Source organism: Trichechus manatus, unplaced genomic scaffold (assembly GCF_000243295.1).
Source record: "Trichechus manatus latirostris isolate Lorelei unplaced genomic scaffold, TriManLat1.0 scaffold00067, whole genome shotgun sequence".
Lineage (NCBI taxonomy): Eukaryota > Metazoa > Chordata > Mammalia > Sirenia > Trichechidae > Trichechus > Trichechus manatus.
This window is the reverse complement of record NW_004444003.1, coordinates 12,509,139-12,529,627: the sequence shown is the minus strand read 5'-3', so window position 1 is coordinate 12,529,627 and position 20,489 is coordinate 12,509,139. Positions and strand designations below refer to the sequence as shown.

Genomic DNA, 20,489 nt, shown 5'->3' with positions numbered 1-20,489 from the left:
TTTTTTTTTTTTTTTTTACCACTAGTCAACTAGGGCTTGTGACATCTTGTAAGATACCACTGGTCTTCAGGTTCCACTAGCACACCGTAAGTGATGCTGCTGCCACCTGCTTCTCTATACCTCACTGGCCTCATTTCTTGTTATTGCTCAACAACAGCCTTTCCACTAAAGCTGGACACATTGGTTTAATATTCCTCCACGTGACCTACTTACTCCTATTTATGTGTCTTTTTTGAAGTCACTTTTTCCACCTGCAACACCCCTCCCCTTTAAAAATCTGTCTTATGGCAGGAATTTTTGTTAGCATACCTCCATTTAATTCTGATGATATCGATATTTTTCTTCCCTTCAGCACTTAGAGTTTTAATGAGAATCATATTCACTGCGTAACAAACCCAGTATTCTTTCTTATCGGTTCATAAGAAGACTCAGAAAACTAGTCTCCTCATACAATAACATAGTAAGAGCTCTAAAATGGGTATAACTTGCTTGTGAGATTAAAGCTACTTATGGACCTCTATTGGTCTTTATTTTTTCTGCATGTCAATAACTTATAAGATTAACTGATAAAAGGAAGACCTGTGATATGCAGACAGAGACTGCACTGGGCACATGGGTTCTGTTCTCTCGAGGTCCCTTCTAGCTCTAATATCTTTTTCTCTCAAACCTTTCTATTTTTCCTTTCTCTTGCTCTCCATCCATCCATCCATCCATCCATCCATCCATCCATCCATCTCACACAGTCTACTGAGTCCCTAAAAACAAACAAACAACAAAACCCCACGGCCGTCAAGCCAATTCTAACTCATAGCTACCATACAGGACAGAGTAGAACTTCCTCATAGGGTTCTTAAGGCTGTAAATCTTTATGGAAGCAGAATGCCACATCTTTCTCCCTTGGAGTGGCTGGTGGATTTGAATCACCCACCTTTTGGTTAGCAAGGCTCCTGGGTCTCTAAAACAAAAAAAGACCAAACCCGTTGCCGTCGAGTTGATTCCGACTCATAGCAACCCTATAGGACAGAGTGGAACTGCCTCATAGGGTTTCCAGAGAGCAGCTGGTGGATTCAAACTGCCAACTGTTTGGTTAGCAGCCAAGCTCCTAACCACTATGCCACAAGGGTGGTATAGGTAAATTTTAGGTATACTGCAGGCATTACAGATATACAAGGAAATAAAACATGGATCCTCATCGGGTTTTCAAATAATGTTTTGGTGAGACTTTCTCAATTTCCTTAAAATTAAAAAAAAGTATAAAATGGTGTCTTAATTACCTAGAGCTGCGGTAGCACAAATACCACAAGTGAGTGGCTGTAAAGAACAGAAATGTATTTTCTCACAGTTCTGGACGCTGAAAGTTCCAGTCAGTGTCCTTGTTCTCTTCTTATAGCTCAGAAGCAATTAGGTTTAGAACACACCCTACGCTGGTATGGTATCACTAACATAACAAAGAAAATCCTATTTCCAAACAGGATTACACCTGCAGGTATAGGGGTTAGGATTTCAACACATATTTTGGGGGGCCACAATTCAATTCATAACAGTTTCTTAAACTATTGTATTTTAGACAGTCTCCCCCGCAAAAAAAAATCATATCCAAAGAATTTCAAAGTCCCTGCTGTTCCAGAAAATAGACTTCTCAAGACTCCCTTCAGTCTTTAGTTCTCTGCCTCTAAATAGGGCAGGCCTCATCTGACTGTACCCTCTGAAACAGAGGGGTCCTTCCTAAGTGAATTTCCCAGATAATGACAGCTTTCTCTTTAAGCACTAAAGCTTAAATATTAGCCATCTCTGATGGAATGCTTTCTGAACTGATAACACACAGTCTGGCTGTCTTAAACGATCGGTGTAGAACATAATTTAACCTGTACTGATGACTCCGGGTCATTATTATGAACATGTGCCACAAAAGAGCACACAATCCTGTTGTCCTGGAGCCTTTCGGTTGCTTTGCATCTTCCCCTTATGTCAGGTTGTCAGCTGTCACTTCTCACTGCAGTGGCTTCCAGCAGCTCTGCCAGATCATTTCTGTTTCTTTTTTTTTTTTTTTTTAACCCTAATCTGCAGTGAGCTGGAAACCATCTAAGCTTTTAAAGACATGTATGTTAAATAAGTATCAACAGTGTTTTGAGAAAAGAAGGAGACTGAAGTACAAGAGGTTTAATCTAAGGGCTTTGACAGAAGGACGTGACACGATATTGTACAACAGAGAATTCTGGACAGACATCTGCTCATGAAGATCACATGCAAGGTGTTCTGTGTGCTTCTGCGAGGTGCAGGATCATAGGTTTCCATAGGTGAGTCTGAGTGCTCAAGCAAAGGCTCCCGTTACGGACTGAATTGTGTCCGTTGAATTGCTGGTCTTTGTACTGTGGATGTGATCCTCTCTGAATATAGCGTTTTCCTTTTGTTATGTTAATGAGGCCATACCAGTATAGGGTGGATCCTAAAACTAATCACTTCTAATTTATAAAAAGACCAGAATACACACACACACACAGGGGAAGACAGATGCTGTGTGGGGATTGTATACAAGCCAAAAATCAAGGTATGCCTGAAGTTACCGACAAAGAAGGAACGGACAAGGCTGAAAGTCTGATTTGAACTTTTCATCTCCACAACTGTGAGAAAATCAATTTCTGTTCTTTAAAGCCACCCACTTGTGGTATTTCTGTTATAGCAGTATGAGGAAACTGAGACCACCTCCCCACTCCGCCCCAGAAGAAAATTTCACAAGCATTTCGAGGTGGCCCAAAGAAAATACAACAAGAATTATGAAGTGGAAAAAAGCAAAGGAAAAGAAAGAAAGCAACAAAAATATACTAAAGAGAAAGCAGAATAATGGAAGGAAGTGAGAATAGGGGCAGTGAAAGGGAGAACAAAAGTAAGGGGCAGAATAAAGGACAAGTAAGAGTAGAACCTTATTGCTTTTGAGACTGGAATTTCTTACTTGGTTGTTATTAAATCATCATCCATGTTATCACTATGGGGAGAAGGTCTGGGCTGGAACTTTCTATCACAAAACCACACTAGCTATTTCATATCACTAAAGTACAATAATTAAATTAACTGGACCAAGAAATCTAGATAGCTTAATGTTCATTTCCAAGGAGCAACATTTACCTGTAGACAATTCCTTTGGAATGAAGGAACTGCAGACCAAGAATAATTTCAGCAGCATAAAACCTAAAAGAGGGAGAAGCAAGGTTCAAAATGAATGCATTAACAAATTAAAATAAAATCCCCAAACCCAGCTTTCTATTTTATGTCCTGAGTGCTATGTGGAGCTGCTCTGCTAAATTGCTTACACACATTATTTTGTTTCATGCTGACAAGAGGAAGATGCTATCCATTTTACACATGAGAAACTGGTGGGAGGGAGGGGGAAAGGAAGACACAACGGTTAGGGGACACTGAGCTTCCGTTAAGGGTGATGGAAAAATATGGGAATGGTGATGGTAAATGGTGATGGTTGAACATGATGAACGTAATTAACGTCACTGAACTGTACATGTGAAGATTACAGAAATGGTAAATGTTCTGTTACCTACATATTTACTACACAAAAAAAAAAAAAAAAAAGGAAAGAAAACTGAAGTTCAGACATGTCTAGCGTCTACACTGACAGTATGAAACAGAGTTGGTACCTTAAACTAGCCCCACGTGAGTCCAGTGTTTATTCTTATATTGTAAATGACAATGCGCTGTTATTTTTTGTAACTAAAACACACACACACAAAATCAAATTCAATAGTACTGTGTGATTTACACACAGAGGACATATTTTTTCCCTTTATTTTATGTTTAGTTTGGAGCCCATAGCCCTGTATGCGGGACCACGTCAAATAGACCAGGCTTGTTTATTTTCATGCTGATACAACTTAGCCTGTACAAGAAGTGGAGCCTGAGAGGTGGAGGAAAGGATATTATAAGAGTGATAAATCACTCCTCATCTTCAATGATGACAGACTTAAAAGAAAATGAGTTTATACTATCATGAGTGGGATTAAGGTTAGAGATAAAGGAGAGTTTCCTGGAAGTGATATTTGATGGATCTCATAGAAGAATACAAAAATCTCCTCCCTGGAAAGCATTTAGGACACAATAGATAAGCATGTTTCCAGGCTGGCTTCAATACATTACTGAGCATTGCAGAGGTCAGTGGACTGAGCCCTTCCCAGCACAAAAAATGCCTGATAAATTTCTCTGCTGCAGAAATCCAATAAAATTATCTCTGGGTGCATTGCTGATGGTTCCCAGAGGCAACAAGGGCAGTGGAGTGTTACCCACTGGATTTTACAGAACAGCAACTTCAGTCAGGGTTCTTGCAGGAGCTGGTGGAACAAGTTCATCTTTCAACCCAGTTCATCTAAAGCACTCACTGTTCATTCAGAGATGCGTGAGAGATTACTGAGCATCAAGCAAGAAAGCCAACCTATACCTATCTTTTTAAAGTGAGCCTGCTGGCGGTTTCCTTTTGCTTGAATTTCAAGGTGGTTTTACTACTCTGGATCCAGGATCCACGGTGGGGGAGGGAAGCACACAGAGCGGGGCAGGGGACAAACACGGCCTGCTCAATCTCGCTTGCATCGATGGTTGCTTGATGCCAAAGAAGGTGAAGATTTATTTTAAAATAGAGTAAGTGCCTCTTCCAGGTTCCTAATTCTCACGCCCCTTGAGCCAAATGCTTTATGCCTTCACATTGAGCTTCCCACTAAAGTCCTTGGCTAAAAGCTTCATTCCTGGTGACCACCTTTATGGCCTGTGTTCTTTGCAAAGGGCTCAGATTATTTACAAATATGAGTGGCTGCAATTCTGATGGATTGGAGTGGTTTCTTAAGAAATTAAGTGACCAGCTTCAAAACACGGAGAAATGAAACAAAACTGACACAACTTTAAGTTTCACAAACTGGGGAAAACTGTTGCCTTGTTTGATACAATCCCAGTTTACCTAGCCCTGGGATCAGGTCTCAACTAGTTCATTCCGGTTTGAACCACTGCTGAGAATTTGCATTTCTAACAAGTTCCCAGGCAATGCTAATACTGCTGGTTAGGGATCAATTCTGAGAACCACTAGTACAACAGTGGTTCTCAAAATTTATCATACACAAGAATCACCTAGGGATCGGGTTAAAATGTGGATTCTGATTCAGTATATTTGGAGTAGAAATGCAAATTCTCAGCAGGGGTTCCAACCAGAACGACCAGGAACAAACTGGTTTGAAGCCCTGCCTGGGATTTAGGCATGCTGAATAAGGAAACAAGAAAAAATACCAGTAACTGACAAGAACGATGGAAAAATCCCAACCCCTTTATAGGGCTCTTACGTCGCTCTGCAAAGATCAAACTTGTGGCAGATTTGGATGTGGTACATTAAGTCTCCTCCGTTGAGATACTCCATCACAAAAAAAAGGTTTTCCTAGGGAAAAACAAAACAGTCACAAGTTTTAGCTTCTTAAGAAAGAAAATAAGTGTTGCTGTTTAAATGGATGAGATAATTCCAGGAGAACCAATTCTGTATTTTACTATTACTATTATTATACATTATTTTAATCATTGATGAGGAAACTTGGGCAGAAAGATTACATGATTTTTCTCAACTGATATAGCGAATAAGTAGCTTAGCTTAAATGCAGAAAAAAGATCTCTAAAACCTTGTATCATGTCCATTCAAGTTAGAGTACTGTCATGTAAGTTGCAGGACTGTATGGATCTGATCATTTTATTTAGCAGTGAGAAAAGTTCTGTATAGTTTCTTATAAGACCGTGCATACAGTGTTAGACATTCAGAACTGGAAGGAACCTTAACGTTCAAATGAGGAAGCCAAGGTTGCCCAATGTACACGTATTGTTTGCGGCAATGCTACAAGTACAAGCCAGTCTAGGGTTTTGTGTGTGTGTGTGTGAAAATATATACAATAGCTCATATACCTGTGCAACAATTTTTACAATGGTTACATACTTCACTGTGTCAGCACTCTCGCCATCTCTGCCCATACTGTCTGACCACCATTAACTTAGACTCTCTGCCCCTTAAAGTTCCCAGCTGCGCTTTAGAGTTACTGTTGTCATTTCAATCTCCTATAGATAACTCTTTAAGAGGGTGTGATGCTCAAGGTAGACACCCAAATTTGGTCTTGAAACCATGTATAAAGACTCCCACTGAGCTTCAATTAAGGGTGATGGGAAAATCTGGGAAGGGTTAATGGTGATGGTTGAACAACATGATGAATGTAGTTAATATCACTGAACTGTACATGTGGCAATTGTAGACATGGCAGAAGTTCTGTTACCTATATAGTTACCACAATTAAAAAAAAAAAAAAAGACTCTCAAAATCAAATCCATAGAGACCAAAGTTTATTAGTGGTTACCAGGAGTGGGAGGGAGGGGAGAAGGGGGAGTCGTTGTTTAGGAAGCATTGAGTTTGTTTATGGTAATGCACAATCTGGCAGCAGATACTGGTGATGGTTGCAAAACATGATTAATGTAATTGATGTCACTCAATTGCATATGTAAAAAAGGTTGAACTTGCAAATGTTGTGTTATATGTATTTTCACAACAACAACAACAAATCTTTAAAAAAAGACTTCCCAAATAACTTAGTCGATCTCTAGCATTTCCGGACCCCAAGAAGGCTAGGAAACCTGGTGCAGTTCTGGGTAACATTGGTTGGAATGTTTGTATGCTATAAACCAGCAGATGAGGCATGCAAGAGTGAGGGTCCAACTGGATGTGCCTGCAGGACAACGTGACAGCGTTGGGCATCTAGTGGGTGCTGATCACATACTTATTGACTGACAACGTGTAGGATGGTAAAGAGAGTGCAAGTCTGGGACTCTGACTGCAGGAGTAAGGCTTGAAAACATCTGTTCATTCATTCAACATTCATAAAATAGTTACTGGGACCCTGGTGGTGCAACAGTTAAGCACTTGGCTGCTAACTGAAAGGTTAGTGGTTTGAACCCACCCAGCAGCTCTGTGGGAGAAAGACCTGGCCATCTGCTCTTGTAAAAATTACAGCCTTACAAAATCCTGTGGGGTAGTTCTACTCTGTCATATGGGGTCACTATGAGTCGAAATGGACTTGACATCACCTAACAACGTGACATTCTAGGAGAAGTGTTAGCATGAGTACAGAGGTGAATGAGACAAAGTTCCTGCCTTTAGGGAGCTTACAATCAGGTATAATTGCATTTCTCTCCAGTCTAGAGTGCACTTTTTAGAGGCAAGCTGCAGTGGATGAGAGTGTTGCTCCTGACGGAGGACATCACGCATGCTATGGAGCCAGAAGTAGACAAAAGCAAGGCTGGGTGTCTCCAGGTTGTGGTCAGAGTACCAAGGTAGCCATGATTCCAATGAGCCTAAGGACATCATGCATGCTACTGGAGCTGGAAGCAGACAAAACCAAGGCTGGGTGGTCTCCAGGTTGTGGTCAGAGTACCAAGGTAGCCATGACTCCAATGAGCCTAAGGACATCATGCATGCTATTGCAGATGGAAGCAGACAAAAGCAAGGCTGGGTGGTCTCCAGGTTGTGGTCAGAGTACCAAGGCAGCCATGATTCCAACGAGCCTAAGCTCCTTGTCTTAGTTATCTACTGCTGCTAGAGCAGAACTACAACAAGTTGGTGGCTTTAACAGAAATTTATTTTCTCACAGTTTAGGAAGCTAGAAGTCTGAATTCAGGGCACTGGCTCTAAGTGAAGGTTTCCTCTCTGTTGGCTCTGGGGAAGGTCCTTGTCTATTGTTCCTTGGCTCCATGGTGATCTTTATGTGGTGTGGCATCTATTGTCCCTCATCTCTGCCTCCTTTGCTGGTTCCTTTTATATCTCAAAAGAGCGTGACTCAGGACACACCCTACACTACCTCCTTAACGTAACAAAGAAAATCCATTCCCAAATGGGATTATAACTACAGGTATAGATGTCAGAATTTAAAACATACATTTTTAAGGGACATAATTCAATCCGTAACACTCCTCCTACTATGTGAGGCAATATTTCTTCAATAAATATATTCACAACACTTTCATAACCTTGATTTTCATAGGGTCCTTATGAATCACAGAATCAATCAGTCATCCATAAAGTGTGTAAGATGTCTGGCGTGTGTCTGTGCATGAATTTGCACCTGAAAACCTCACCTGAGTGATTTTTTTAACAGAATTAACCTTGAAGTTTTGATGTGAGACCAACCGAGGCCACAGGGTATACAAGGTAATGGCAGAAACAGTGTCATGGTTGGACAAGGATATTCCCTGCTGGCTGTCTGCATTGAGGCCAGCTCTCCACAGGACAGGGTTTGAAACAGAGTACTGTGGCAATTATTTCAGTAATTCAGATAAAGGCAAGTGTCATCCTGCTTTTTCCAAAATTAACCTCAGATCTAATTTACAGGCTCCGTGTATCTATAACTGGAGCCCACATCTCTTCTGGACAAACAAATTCTCTGCTGACATAAACCATAACTTAGCATTGATATTTCAAACATAATTTGAGACTGATCTGTTGTCTGACCTGCATACACCTACTTTCTCATCAGCACATCTCCTCTCTAGTTTTTCTTCTCATAAGTACCATACGAACAACTTCTAACATTTACCTTTTATTTCAAAACTCTAATGGTCTTTTACAGGCACAGTGGTGGAATCTTCATTTAAGACTCAGGAGAACCAAAGGTATAAACACTTAAAATAAGGTCATTTATAACAGTGCCCAGATAAAAGGTTCCTTTTAAGTTTTGGTTTTTAAGTAGGAGAATGCTTACAAATTCCTGTAGAGTTTGACATTTCAGAATGTACAAACTGTCAACTTTACCTTGGAGAAAGTGGGGAAAGGAAATTGGAGGCAAAAAGTTCAATCCTAACTCCAAACTATCTTGGGCACACCATACCCATCTTTCCTCATATCTAAATTAGATTCTACATCTAGCGGCAAGGGAGTTGAATTTGTGCCTTTAAAGAGAGTTCAAGAAATCACAGAGCTCAGTCAATGTTTATTACCATGGGAATTATGACAAGACTACATTGTCATAACCAGAAAACCAAACCCATTGCTGTGAAGTCGATTCCACCTCATATGGACATTGCCATAGTGACTATTAATTAAATAGTGATGGAGATTTACAGCAAGTTGATGTTACATTTAATCCTACTAAAATACTTTATGGCTCTATAATAAACCTTTCAAAGCAGTCCGTTCTAGTTCTTATCTTTATATTAAGATAAAGTTCTTATCTTTGTATCTTTATCCAGCCACTGGAAAAAACTTGGCCTTCTTGAAGAGGGGACAGGGGTAGACTATGCCTGGAAATCCAGCTTGGGTGGGCAGGGCACAGGGACCTATTAATTCTCTCTAGAGGCTGCTGTTCTGAGGTTCTTTGCTGTCTTCCAGAGAGTTCAGACTGCTGTTTGGAAGGCTTGGGAATTCACTCATCCAAGGAACTCTTGGGGCCATTCGGGTCCTACAACATGGCACTGTGATGGAATTAGCAGGAGTTCCTGGTTGGCAAAATGGTTAAGTGCTCGACTGTTAGTCAAAAGGTTCAACCCCACCCAGAGGCTCCTCGGAAGACAGGTCTGGCAATCTGCTTCTGAAGAGTCACTGCCGTTGAAAACCCTGTGGAGCAGTCTTAGTGTGCACACATAAGGACACCGTGAGTGGGAATCGACTTCACGGCAACTAACAACATGTTCATACAGACCTAAAGTTTGGATTTTGAGGATTATGGTTTGAGGAATGGATAAACCTTTTAAACGGAGAACACCAAATCCCAGTCATAAAAAGTAAATACAAATATAATAGGCTCAGACTTTCATTAAAGGCTGGAGGAGTCCTCAGAGTTGGAAGTGATCTGCAGCTGGCCTGGGCCCCTGCAGAACCACTGCCAAAAAGAAAATTGTGCCCACTGGAAGACTATGGACTGGTTTAGGGTGGAATCAAATGCAGAAGAAGGAGACTCCATTTGTGAACCTGGACACATTACTTAGCCTCTCCTGAGTCTCAGATTTTTCATTTTTGTAATAGAGGAAATAGAGATGTCAGGATGTTAAATGAGGTAATATATGTAAACAGCTACCTCAGAGTTGACCCTCAATATGCACTTGATAACTGGTAGCTGTTATCACTACAAAAACAACAACAACAAACCCATTGCTGTTGAGTTGATTCTGACTCATGGCAATCCCATGTGTTATGGACTAGAACTGCTCCACAGGGTTTTCTTAGCTGTAATCTTTATGGAAGCAGATAGCCTGGTCTTTATTCTGCAGTACCACTGGGTGGGTTCGAACCACCACCTTTTAAGTTAGCAGCTTATCACAAACTGCTTGAGCCACCCAAGGACCTTGTTATGACAATAAATCCGCTGCAGTCAAGTTGATTCTGACTCATGGTGACCCTACAGGACAGAGCAGAACTGCCCCACAGGGTTTCCAAGAAGCCGCTGGTAGATTTGAACTCCTGGCCTTTTGGTTAGCAGGCAAGCTCTTAAGCACTGCGCCACCAGGGCTTCACTATGACTAGAGAACAGTTTAAAAGCCATCCAAAAATACAACAGATACTTCCCAGATGAAGGAACTAACAGTCCTATGACTCTTGAAACAAAGAGGAAAACAGAGTTACCTAGATTTCCTCCAGCGTTGTCCTTTCTGCTCTGATTACCAGCTGAGAGAAAATGTAAGGTAAGGTAATGAAGGGTAACAGGGCCTTATGTCCAGGTTAATTTTTTATAATCATTTACTAGTCTAGACCTCATTTCTTTATACTAGGTAATACATTAACTGATGCAAATGATTCTCTTGGGTGCGTGAGAGTTGAAGTGAGGGTGTCGGGGATAGAACACTCCAAATCTGTCCCAGCCTTAGAATTTGTCAACAATTGCTGGCACGGCATTTACTGAGCTAAAATTCTACTTTCTGTGCCACCACTAACTAGCTGTGTGATCAGGGAAATCACACTTTCTCTGGGTGTCAAATTCACCCTCTGTAAAATGAGAAGTATTAGTGAGATCCTTGATCAAATTCTCCTTTACTTGCCTAACCAACCAGTTGCCATTGAGCCAATTCCAACTCACGATGACTCCATGTGTGTCAGAGTAGAACTGTCCTCCATAGGATTTTCAATGGCTGTGACCTTTCAGAAGTAGATCACCAGGGCTTTCTTCCAAATGTCTCTGAATGGACTCAAACCGCCAATCTTTAAGTTAGTAGCTGAGTGCTTAATGTCTGTGCCTGATTTCACTATACATTTGGTAACTTGTTTTTCTTTTTCTTGGGGAAAAATAAAATTAAGAAACTGTGAGTAGTTAGCACATTACCCCAAGACTATGTACTGCTTCCAGATGATAAAATAAATATTGGTAAAAGATACTATGCTTAGAAAATTCTATGTGGTATCTTTCTACAGAAATAATGCTTATTTGAAGTTTAATTAAAGAATAGAGATGAGCCTTCTTCAATCTTTCTCAAAAGAAGGGTGGGTTCACTATGGCCCACCACATCTACCTCAAAAAACAAAACAAACAAACCCATTGCCGTCAAGTCGATTCCAACCCACAGTGACTCTATAGAAGGTAGAACTGCCCCATAGCATTTCCAAGGAGCAGCTGGTGGATTTGAACTGCTGACCTTTTGGTTAGCAGGTGAATGCTTAACCACTGTGCCACCAGGGCTCCATCTACCTCAAGGAGGTCATAAAATAGAGGTCAGAGTGTTTCCTCCTCTTTAAGTAGTCTCCTGGTTATGCCCATAGAGCCTGTCTACTGGTTAGGAGCAAATACCTCAGTGTCTTAAAAATAAACAATAAAACAAAACAAACCAGTTGTCATCAAGTCAATTCTGACTCATAGTGACTGTAAAGGATTGAATTTATCTCCCCAAAATATGTAAAGTAAATCCTAACTTCTATGCCTGTGGTTATAATCTTATTTGGGAATAGGCTGTCTTTGTTATGTTAATGAGACAGGATTAGTGTAGGGTGTGTCTTAAACCAATCTATTTTGAGTTTAAAAGAGATTAAACAAACAAACAGAGATGGGGGAAGAGAGATGCCAAGCCACATGAAGATCGCCCAGGAGCAGAAGCTCAAAGAGACAAGGACCTTCCTCCACAGTCAACTTACAGAGAAAGCCTTCCTCTAGAGCCTGTACTCTGAATTTGGACCTCTAGCCTCCTAAACTGTGAGAAAATAAATTTCTGTGTGTTAAAACCACCCACTTGTAGTATTTCTGCTATAGCAGCACTAGATACCTAAGACAGAATGTGGTATTGAGAGTGAGGTGCTGCTCTAACAGATTCCTAAAATGTGGAAGCAATTTTGGAATTGGGTAATAGCTGGAGGCTGGTAGAGTTTTAAGGTGCCTAATAGTAAAAGACTAGGTTACCTTGAAAAGATTGTTTGTAGAATTATGGACATCAAAGGCAATTTTGGCGTTGGCTACAAAGACAGTGAGGAGAGCTATAGAGAAAGTCTTCATTATCTTAGAGAATATGGCATCAGCAACAGAATGTTGCTAGAAATGTGGATATTAAATGTGCTTCTTGTGAGGCTTTAAAAGAAAGTGATGAACACATCATTGGACAATGGAGGAAGGGTGATGCTTTTTATGCAGTGGCAAAGAACTTGTCTGAATTACATTCAAATGTTTGCTGGAAGGTAGAACTTGTAAGTGATGAACTTGGATATCCAGCTGATGAGACTTCTAAGCAAGATCTTAAAGGGGCCCCGTGGTTGCTCCTTGCCGCTTGTAGTAAAACGTGAGAGGAAAGAGATGGACTTAAAAAGGAACTGTGCAAAATTAAAACAGAACTTAAAGGTTCGGAAAATTCTGTTGTACAAACTAAAGACAGGTGTCCTAGAATGCTCACCAAGGATGTGGCTACACAATCTTTTGTTAAAGAGATTAAACCTGTGACTGATGGCTCCAGCTAACTACCACAGCAGAAAACCCATCAGCCAAGACTGAAAGGGACAGAGAAAGAACAAAAGGGAAGACCATTGTCTGCCTCTTGGAATTCTATAGGCAGGAAACAGGCCAAAGGAACTACATCTGTTGTCCCCCAAGAAAAGAAAAGGACCATTCCTGGAGCAGCTCGGAGATCAGCACAACTGTTAGAAGGAGCACGGGAAGCAGTGCCCTCTCAGTTTCAAAGAGAGGTCTTCGCCAACTAGGTTCTGGAGTGCGGGGCTGCTGTTAAGATGTGCCGGCAAGGGGGATGGGGCTGCCCCCCAAAGGTGAGGGGGTGGGGCTGCCATGCCCAAGGGGCAGAAGAATGGGGACTATTGGGGTCAAAGGTGTAGGGTCACCACCCAGATGGACTAGGAGAATGGGTTGCCATCCCAGAGGGCCTGGAAGGTGGAGATAAAGCCCAGGTCCACCGGGCCTCCACCCAGAATCCAAAGGGCGTGGCCAACACCCAGAGTCTGGAGGACAGGGCCATCACCTAGACCGTCTCCGGAGAGAGGATTATTTTCAAGCATTGAGAGCTAAAATAATTTGTTTTGCCGCATTTTGGATTTGCTTGGTACTTGTTATCCCTTCTTTCCCTCCAATTTCTCCCATTTGTAATGGAGGTATCTACCTTGTGCCTGTTCTACCATTGTACCTTGGAAGCAGATAACTTGTATTCTGGATTTCACAGGTTCACAGATGAAGAGGAATTTTGCCCCAGGATGAAATACACCTAAAGTCTCACCCATATTTGATTTTGATGATTCAGAAGATGAGATTTTGGACTTGGAATTAAGAATTCTGGGATGATGTCATATGTCAAACGTATTTTGCATGTGGCAAGGACATGAATTTCTGGGGGCCAAAGGGTGAAATGTTTGGACTGAATTGTGTCCCCCAAAATATGTGTTATAAATCCTCTATGCCTGTGGTTATATTCTCATTTGGGAATAGGTAGTCTTTGTTATGTTAATGAGACAGGATTAGTGTAGGGTGTGTCTTAAATCAATCTCTTCTGAGATATAAAAGAGATCAAGCAAGTAAGAGAAAGCAGCAGACATGGGGAAAGAGAGAAGCCAAGCCACATGAAGACTACCCAGGATCAGAAGCTCAAAGAGACAAGGACCTTCCTCTAGACCTGACAGAGAAAGCCTTCCCCTAGAGCCAGCGCTCTGAATTCAGCCTTCTAGCCTCCTAACTTGTGAGAAAATAAATTTCTGTTAGTTAAAGCCACCAACTTGTGGTATTTCTGTTACAGCAGCATTAGATAACTAACATAGCAACCCCATATGTGTCAGAGTAGAACTGCGCTCCATAGAGCTCTTAATGGCTGATTTTTGGGAAGTAGATCAGCAGGCCTTTCTTCCAAGGCACCTCTGCCAACCTTTCAGTTAGCAGCCAAGTGCTTAACCATTGCACCACCCAGGAACTCCTGTCAGTATCTACACAGGTATTTAAGGTCACCAGGGTCCTGGAATACTTAAACATTTAAATGAATCTCACCTTGGTTCAAGGGCTAAAAAAGCAAAATGGGTAAGAAGGGAATGTGGCTTAGCACTATTTCCAGCAGACAACAGGGATGGCAGGAGAAGAACCTTTTGATTGGTCTTTGTATTTTGTTTCTGAAATGTGCGTTTCATTCTCTTATAGAGAACTAAAGCAGACCCTCCTGGAGAACAGTACTGTCTCTGATTTTGGAAAAGAATTGAAACAAGCGAGGAGAATTGGATGATCTCTAGGACTCTCACCTCGCTCCAAGTATTCTATGAGTTTTGTCACTTCACATAGTTAGGTGGCAAGAACATAGCAGTCTGTCAAGTGGCTACTTGGAAAAAGTGAATTTTATAAGAAGAACACTGCCTTACTTAGCTATTTCCCTGCAGGAGGAAACGCGCCAAGGTTCTTAGAAGTTCTGATGGTGTCAGCTCAAAGATAGACTGACTTTTAAAGTCAGCACTCCTATAAGGCTTCATATCTCATACAGTTCACTGTCTTCAGAGAGAGTTTTCCGAGTGTCCTTCCATCACTGGCTGCTTTTATTAATGATACAAGGAAACACTGACCATACTTCCATACTGTTACTTAAGTAATTTTTAGCCACAATTTGACGGTACAATTACATTAGGGCCATTGCAAGAAGTGACTCACTGCACACCTCTCGCCAACAAGATGGCATCTGATGCATCATCCAATGACATTTGTTTATCTATCAATTTCCAGTTTACAAATATGCCCATGACCTTCTGTTCTATGTCAAGCCATAAAAATGAGAACATCACAATTACTGATTGCTTTGCTGTGAGTTTCAGACAACTGAAAGCAATAATCAATGCTGATACTCTGTAGATAGATGGATAGGCAAAGCTCTGTTATTCTCGCTGATTACACTTGGATTCTTTTTTTGGCTCTTATAAAAAAATAAATGTTTACTATATACTTGCAAAATCATTTAAATATATATACACTAAGTACTTCTAAAAATTCACAATAGTCTAGTGTTTTGGCAAAGAATACTGTGTATTTGCTTACAAAGTACTGTATTTTCCAAAGCTTCCACAAATCTCTTTCATTACTTGGCTGATGGAATTGTATATTTTGTTCTCCTATATATCAAAAAAATATGAGATGTCACTTTTAGGGTGACTCTTAAAATCTAAATTCCTTAATATTCATTTTCTCTGTTAAATATCTATACAAAATTTAGTTGTATAAGTGATTTATATTGGTAGAAGGAAGGTAAAAACCATATAAGATTAAAAATATTTAGTTTGCTAATCCAAGCACAGAGAAAATCATCCATATCATTTTTCAAATAACAGATGTCATAGACTAATTTCAGCAGATTTCAAGGCCAAATCTTTAAATCATTCTGGCCTAATTTTAACCAAGCAATTGTTTTTGAACCCCTATCACTGTCACTCCCATTCTTTTTACTTTCAATACACTGAGTCTTACCGTCAAAAGCAGATGGGGGATTCCCTTCAGTGTGTGAACTACCACAGTGAAGGTTTACATTTTTACTTCTTCTCATTAAAGATTCACTAATCATCTTGTAGGGCTGTCAGCCAAAAGCGAGGTTTTGGCTGAGAATCACAACCTGCAAGAGCTGCCTTTTTAACATGCGCAGTTCTGCGGTTGTGAGCAAAAGGAGGGGTGTGGTGTCCGATGAAGATCACAGAGCTGGGGTCAGGGCTGCCCAAACCGCGTATTTTACAGGAACTGAGCTCTCAGGGGCGGGGCTGCAGGAACCCTTGCAGTCTTGGCTTCAGTACACCTGGTCCTCACACTAGGCAGCATCCAGAGAAACTCACCCAAACATCCCACTGATACCCTTACACATCGTTAGTTCGGTCAAACTCATGCTCGGTATCTTAGGTATGCTTGGCATTTAGAAGGATAGAGAAATTCTGAATCTGGAGTACTGTGTCTATTCCTTTCTTTTAGACTGGTCTACAGATTAAAACGTTATAGACAAAACAGGTTTATTTCCTTTTCCATCAAGAATACACCACCTAGTGTTGAGATAATCTTTAAACCTTAAACCAAAAACTTCCCCTGAAGTCTTCTTAAAACCAAACAATAGCTTAACTAGTAAAGAATGTCTGCCTTGAGTACCATGCTCTTTTAAGATCTATCTATCTGAGATCAAATTGACAACAGCGACTTGAAGATTACATAGGAAACTTAGGGGGCAGTGACTTTATGTTAATGGGGGAAGAACAACTCAGAAAAGGAGGGTGAGGATGGTGAAGGGTTGCACAACTTGAACAATGTAATCAACGTCACTGAATTGTACGCGTATAAACTGTTGAACTGGTATATATTCTGCTGTGTATATTCTCAAAAATACAAATAAATAAGATAAATGATTTAAAAAAAAAAAAAAAAACCCCAACAGATAACCTTTTGTATATCTAAACGTAGAGTGTATGTATGAATGTGTGTGTGTGTGTGTGTGTGTGAGAGATAGACAGAGAAAGAGGGCTCTCTGCAGAACAAGCAAACTCTTTCATTAGGGCCTGTTTCTATTTCTACTGTAAACTCTAATTTGTAAAATTCACTGCCTTCAATAGATTCATTAGTGTGTGTCAGAGATAACGTGCCTGACTTTCTAGAGGTTTGTACCCTGCAACAAGGACTCAGATTCAGTTGGTATTTACTGGCTTAATTGTCCCATAGAGTCTTCTTGTGTTAACGACCAAATTATTTTCCTTCATAACAGAAGTACAAACAGGATGCCATTTCATGATTTTAAAATTGTCTTCCTTATGCTGTTGTCTCCAAGGACAGGCAGTTATAGCAGTCAGGCCTACGGATGTAGCTACCAAACTGCCCGAGTTTGAATCGTGGCTTCACTATTTAAGAGCTCTGTGACCTTTGGTGCAGCACTGCTTACCCTCTTAGGGCCACCTTAGGTTCTTATCTATAAAATGGGGGCTTTGTAAGGTCGCTATGAAGATTATGGCCACAACAATGTACTCACACATACTATACCAATCATGAAGATGGCATAGGACCAGACAAAGTTTTGTTCTGTTATACATAAGGTTGCTATGAGTAGGAGCTGACTCAATGACACAGCAACTAACAATATGAAGATTAAAAAAATCCACTGCCATCCAGTCAATTCTGACTCATAGCAACCCTACAGCGGCCCTATAGGACACAGTACAACTGCCCCATAGGATTTCTAAGAAGCAGCTGGTGAATTCAAACTGTCAACCTTTTGGAAAGCAGCCAAGCTCTTAACCACTGCACCACCAGCGCTCCAAAATGAAGATTAAATGAGCGAAAATATACACCATGCCTAGAACAGGGCTAGGCATACAGGAAGTGCTTTATAAATGTCAGCTGTTATTATTATAATTAATATATACAATATACTTGTATACACAAGTTGAGAAATATATATTCATAAACACAGAAGGGTCTCAGGAACAAACTGAGTTTTAATACGGAAGGCAAGTTTCAAGGAATATGGTTTTGATGTGAAAATCACCTACTATTATGAAGATTTTAAATTTCCTAAATTATCACTGTTACAGAATTAAAAAGAAAAATATGAAAGCACATACTCAAAAATGTTATCTCTGAGTGCCTCTGAAGGATATAACTATGAATGACTCTTCTTTTTCAAATACTTTTGCTTATTTTCCAATTTTTGAAGTATGTTTTTCTGTAACTACTTTTATAACCAAGGAAAATACTGAGTTTTACCTTTTAAAAATTTAAGTGAGTGACTTGTTTTTTTCAATGAGACTATCACACTAGTGTTTCTATGGCATGTTGCCGTTGCTAGGTGCTGTTCAGTCGGTTCCGACTCAGAGACCCCAGGTACAACAGAATGAAACACTGCCCGGTCCTGTGCCATCCTCACAGTCATTGCTATGCTTGAGCCTATCATTGCAGCCACTGCGTCAATCCATCTCGTTGAGGGGCTTCCTCTCTTTTGCTGACCCTCTACTTTACCAAGCATGACATTCTTCTCCAGGGACTGGTCCCGCAAAAGTACGTGAGACGAAGTCCTGCCATCCTCGCTTCTAACGAGCATTCTGGCTGTACCTCTTCCACGACAGATTTGTTCATTCTTTTGGCAGCCCGTGGTATATTCAATATTCTTCACCAACACCATAGCTCAGAGGCATCAATTCTTCAATCTTATTCATTGTTCAGCTTTCTCATGCATATGAGGCGAATGAAAATACCATGGCTTGGGTCAGGCACACCTTAGTCTTCAAAGTGACATCTTTGCTTTTTAACAATTTAAAGAGGTCTTTTGCAACGGATTTTCCCAGTACAATACGTCATTTGATTTCTTGACTGCTGCTTTCGTGGGTGTTGATTGTGGATCCAAGTAAAATGAAATCTTCATTTCTATGGCACAGATTCTCAATATTTGCCAAGGAGGTTTGTTATTCTTGTTTAATTTTAGGTTACCGAAGGACAAATTCCCCTAAATACAAGGAAGAGCTAGGGCTTTGCATTCCAGTTAATGTATCAGTTTCAAAGATGGGTTCAGAAAAAGGTTTTGGTTTGTTGATAGATTCTACAAACTATTACCATTTTTAGTACTAGCATGGGCTATGGTTTATATCTAAAATTAAATGAAATAATTCACATAAAATATTTAGCCCCATGCTTGGCACATAGTAAGAAGTTATTATATGTTAACCTTTATTATATACAGTGTTATTAGTGTTAAGGAAAGTATTACGTTGTATTATAGCTAGGACAAGGCTGGCCCTCACATTAGCAAGGCCCGGGGCAAGAGTACAAATGGAGGCCCCACACCATATATCCAAATATTTAAATGTTATAAATCTAGCTCACCAACTATAAATTAAATATGGCTTATGTGTTCTATATTCCTGATATGTTCTATATATGTATCATTATGAAGGTATATATAAAATGTTTAGAGGAACCAAGAAACCAAGGAGTCATGCCCCCCTCAGACCCTGCCCTCCTTTCTAAACTGTGCTCCAAGACAAATTTAGAGGAAGGCCAAAGGGAGGCTTCTTAAGGAGAGGGACTGGGTAGAATACCTCTTGCTTGGGTCTTTGGTTCAGGACATACAATGGATAATTCTCCAATTAAATGAGTTGTGAGTTGAATTTGGTGTTTAGGAACCTTGAAATCTCAACGTTACTAATAACACTGGATTGAGAGTATAATATAGGAAAGAACACTAGACAGCCATCAGTTAGGCTGATCTTCTTTGGATCTCAATTTTGTTATCTGCAAAAGGAGGGGATCTGACCCCATAACCTCTATAATCTCTTCCTACTCTAAAATTCTTTCTGTTGAGGCTGTCACTGTAAGAAAAACAAATTAGTATAACAAACCAAAATAGTAGTAATGTACTAACCAATACATAGTAATGCTAATGTTCTTTAGATTTTTCCTCATATGGGATTCATAAAACTATCAATAAAATAATAACTGAAAAAGACAGAGACAGTGTTCTACTAAATTCTTACAATGGTTAATTGCCATGTAAAAGTAAACATTACACAACAAAAGGGAGCACTGCAGGTTCTCTTCAAAATCTTGCTTGAAAATATGACTTCTAGAAACATGTTTAGTGATTTTGGTTAATAATTTCTACTTAATTAAAACATTTGTACCTGCACTTCTAGAAATAGATTTCCCCCCTCCCCCCAATAGATCTTGAAAATTAACCACTTACTTAACCTATTAAACACCTAGGATTTAAAAGCTCACTTACTCATTCTGGGTAAATACAAATCACTATAAAATTGATGTAGAAGTTAAAGTTAGTTTTATTTCAATTTGTTTCGTTGTCTCGATGGCTGCTCTCAGCTTGCCAGTTTCTATTCTTGGGAAACTCCCATCACACATCTTCTCCCCAATATGGACTCTCAAAAGTGTCTCTGCTTCTTACCGGAGTTTGCTTGTACTCTTTATCCTACCTCTTCTTCCCTTCCCCTCCCATGACCTCCTCCACCAACTCTTCCCTTTTGCCTGGCTTCTTCCTCTCTGTCTCAAGCATTCTCCATTATTCTTAACCTTTAAATC

General features: G+C 40.2%; 1 protein-coding gene across 7 annotated transcripts in view; it reads right to left on the bottom strand.

The window, feature by feature from the left end:
• The window catches only part of PRKCQ (protein kinase C theta), a 168,897-nt gene that overhangs the window by 29,988 nt on the left and 118,420 nt on the right, over positions 1–20,489 (bottom strand). For all 7 annotated transcript variants that reach the window (XM_023734394.1, XM_004379707.2, XM_023734397.1 and 4 more), the window contains 2 exons: positions 5,328–5,419; positions 3,124–3,186 (listed from right to left, as the gene is read on the bottom strand). In XM_023734394.1, coding sequence (XP_023590162.1) covers positions 3,124–3,186; positions 5,328–5,419 — 155 coding nt within the window. The remainder of the gene's footprint in view (positions 1–3,123; positions 3,187–5,327; positions 5,420–20,489) is intronic.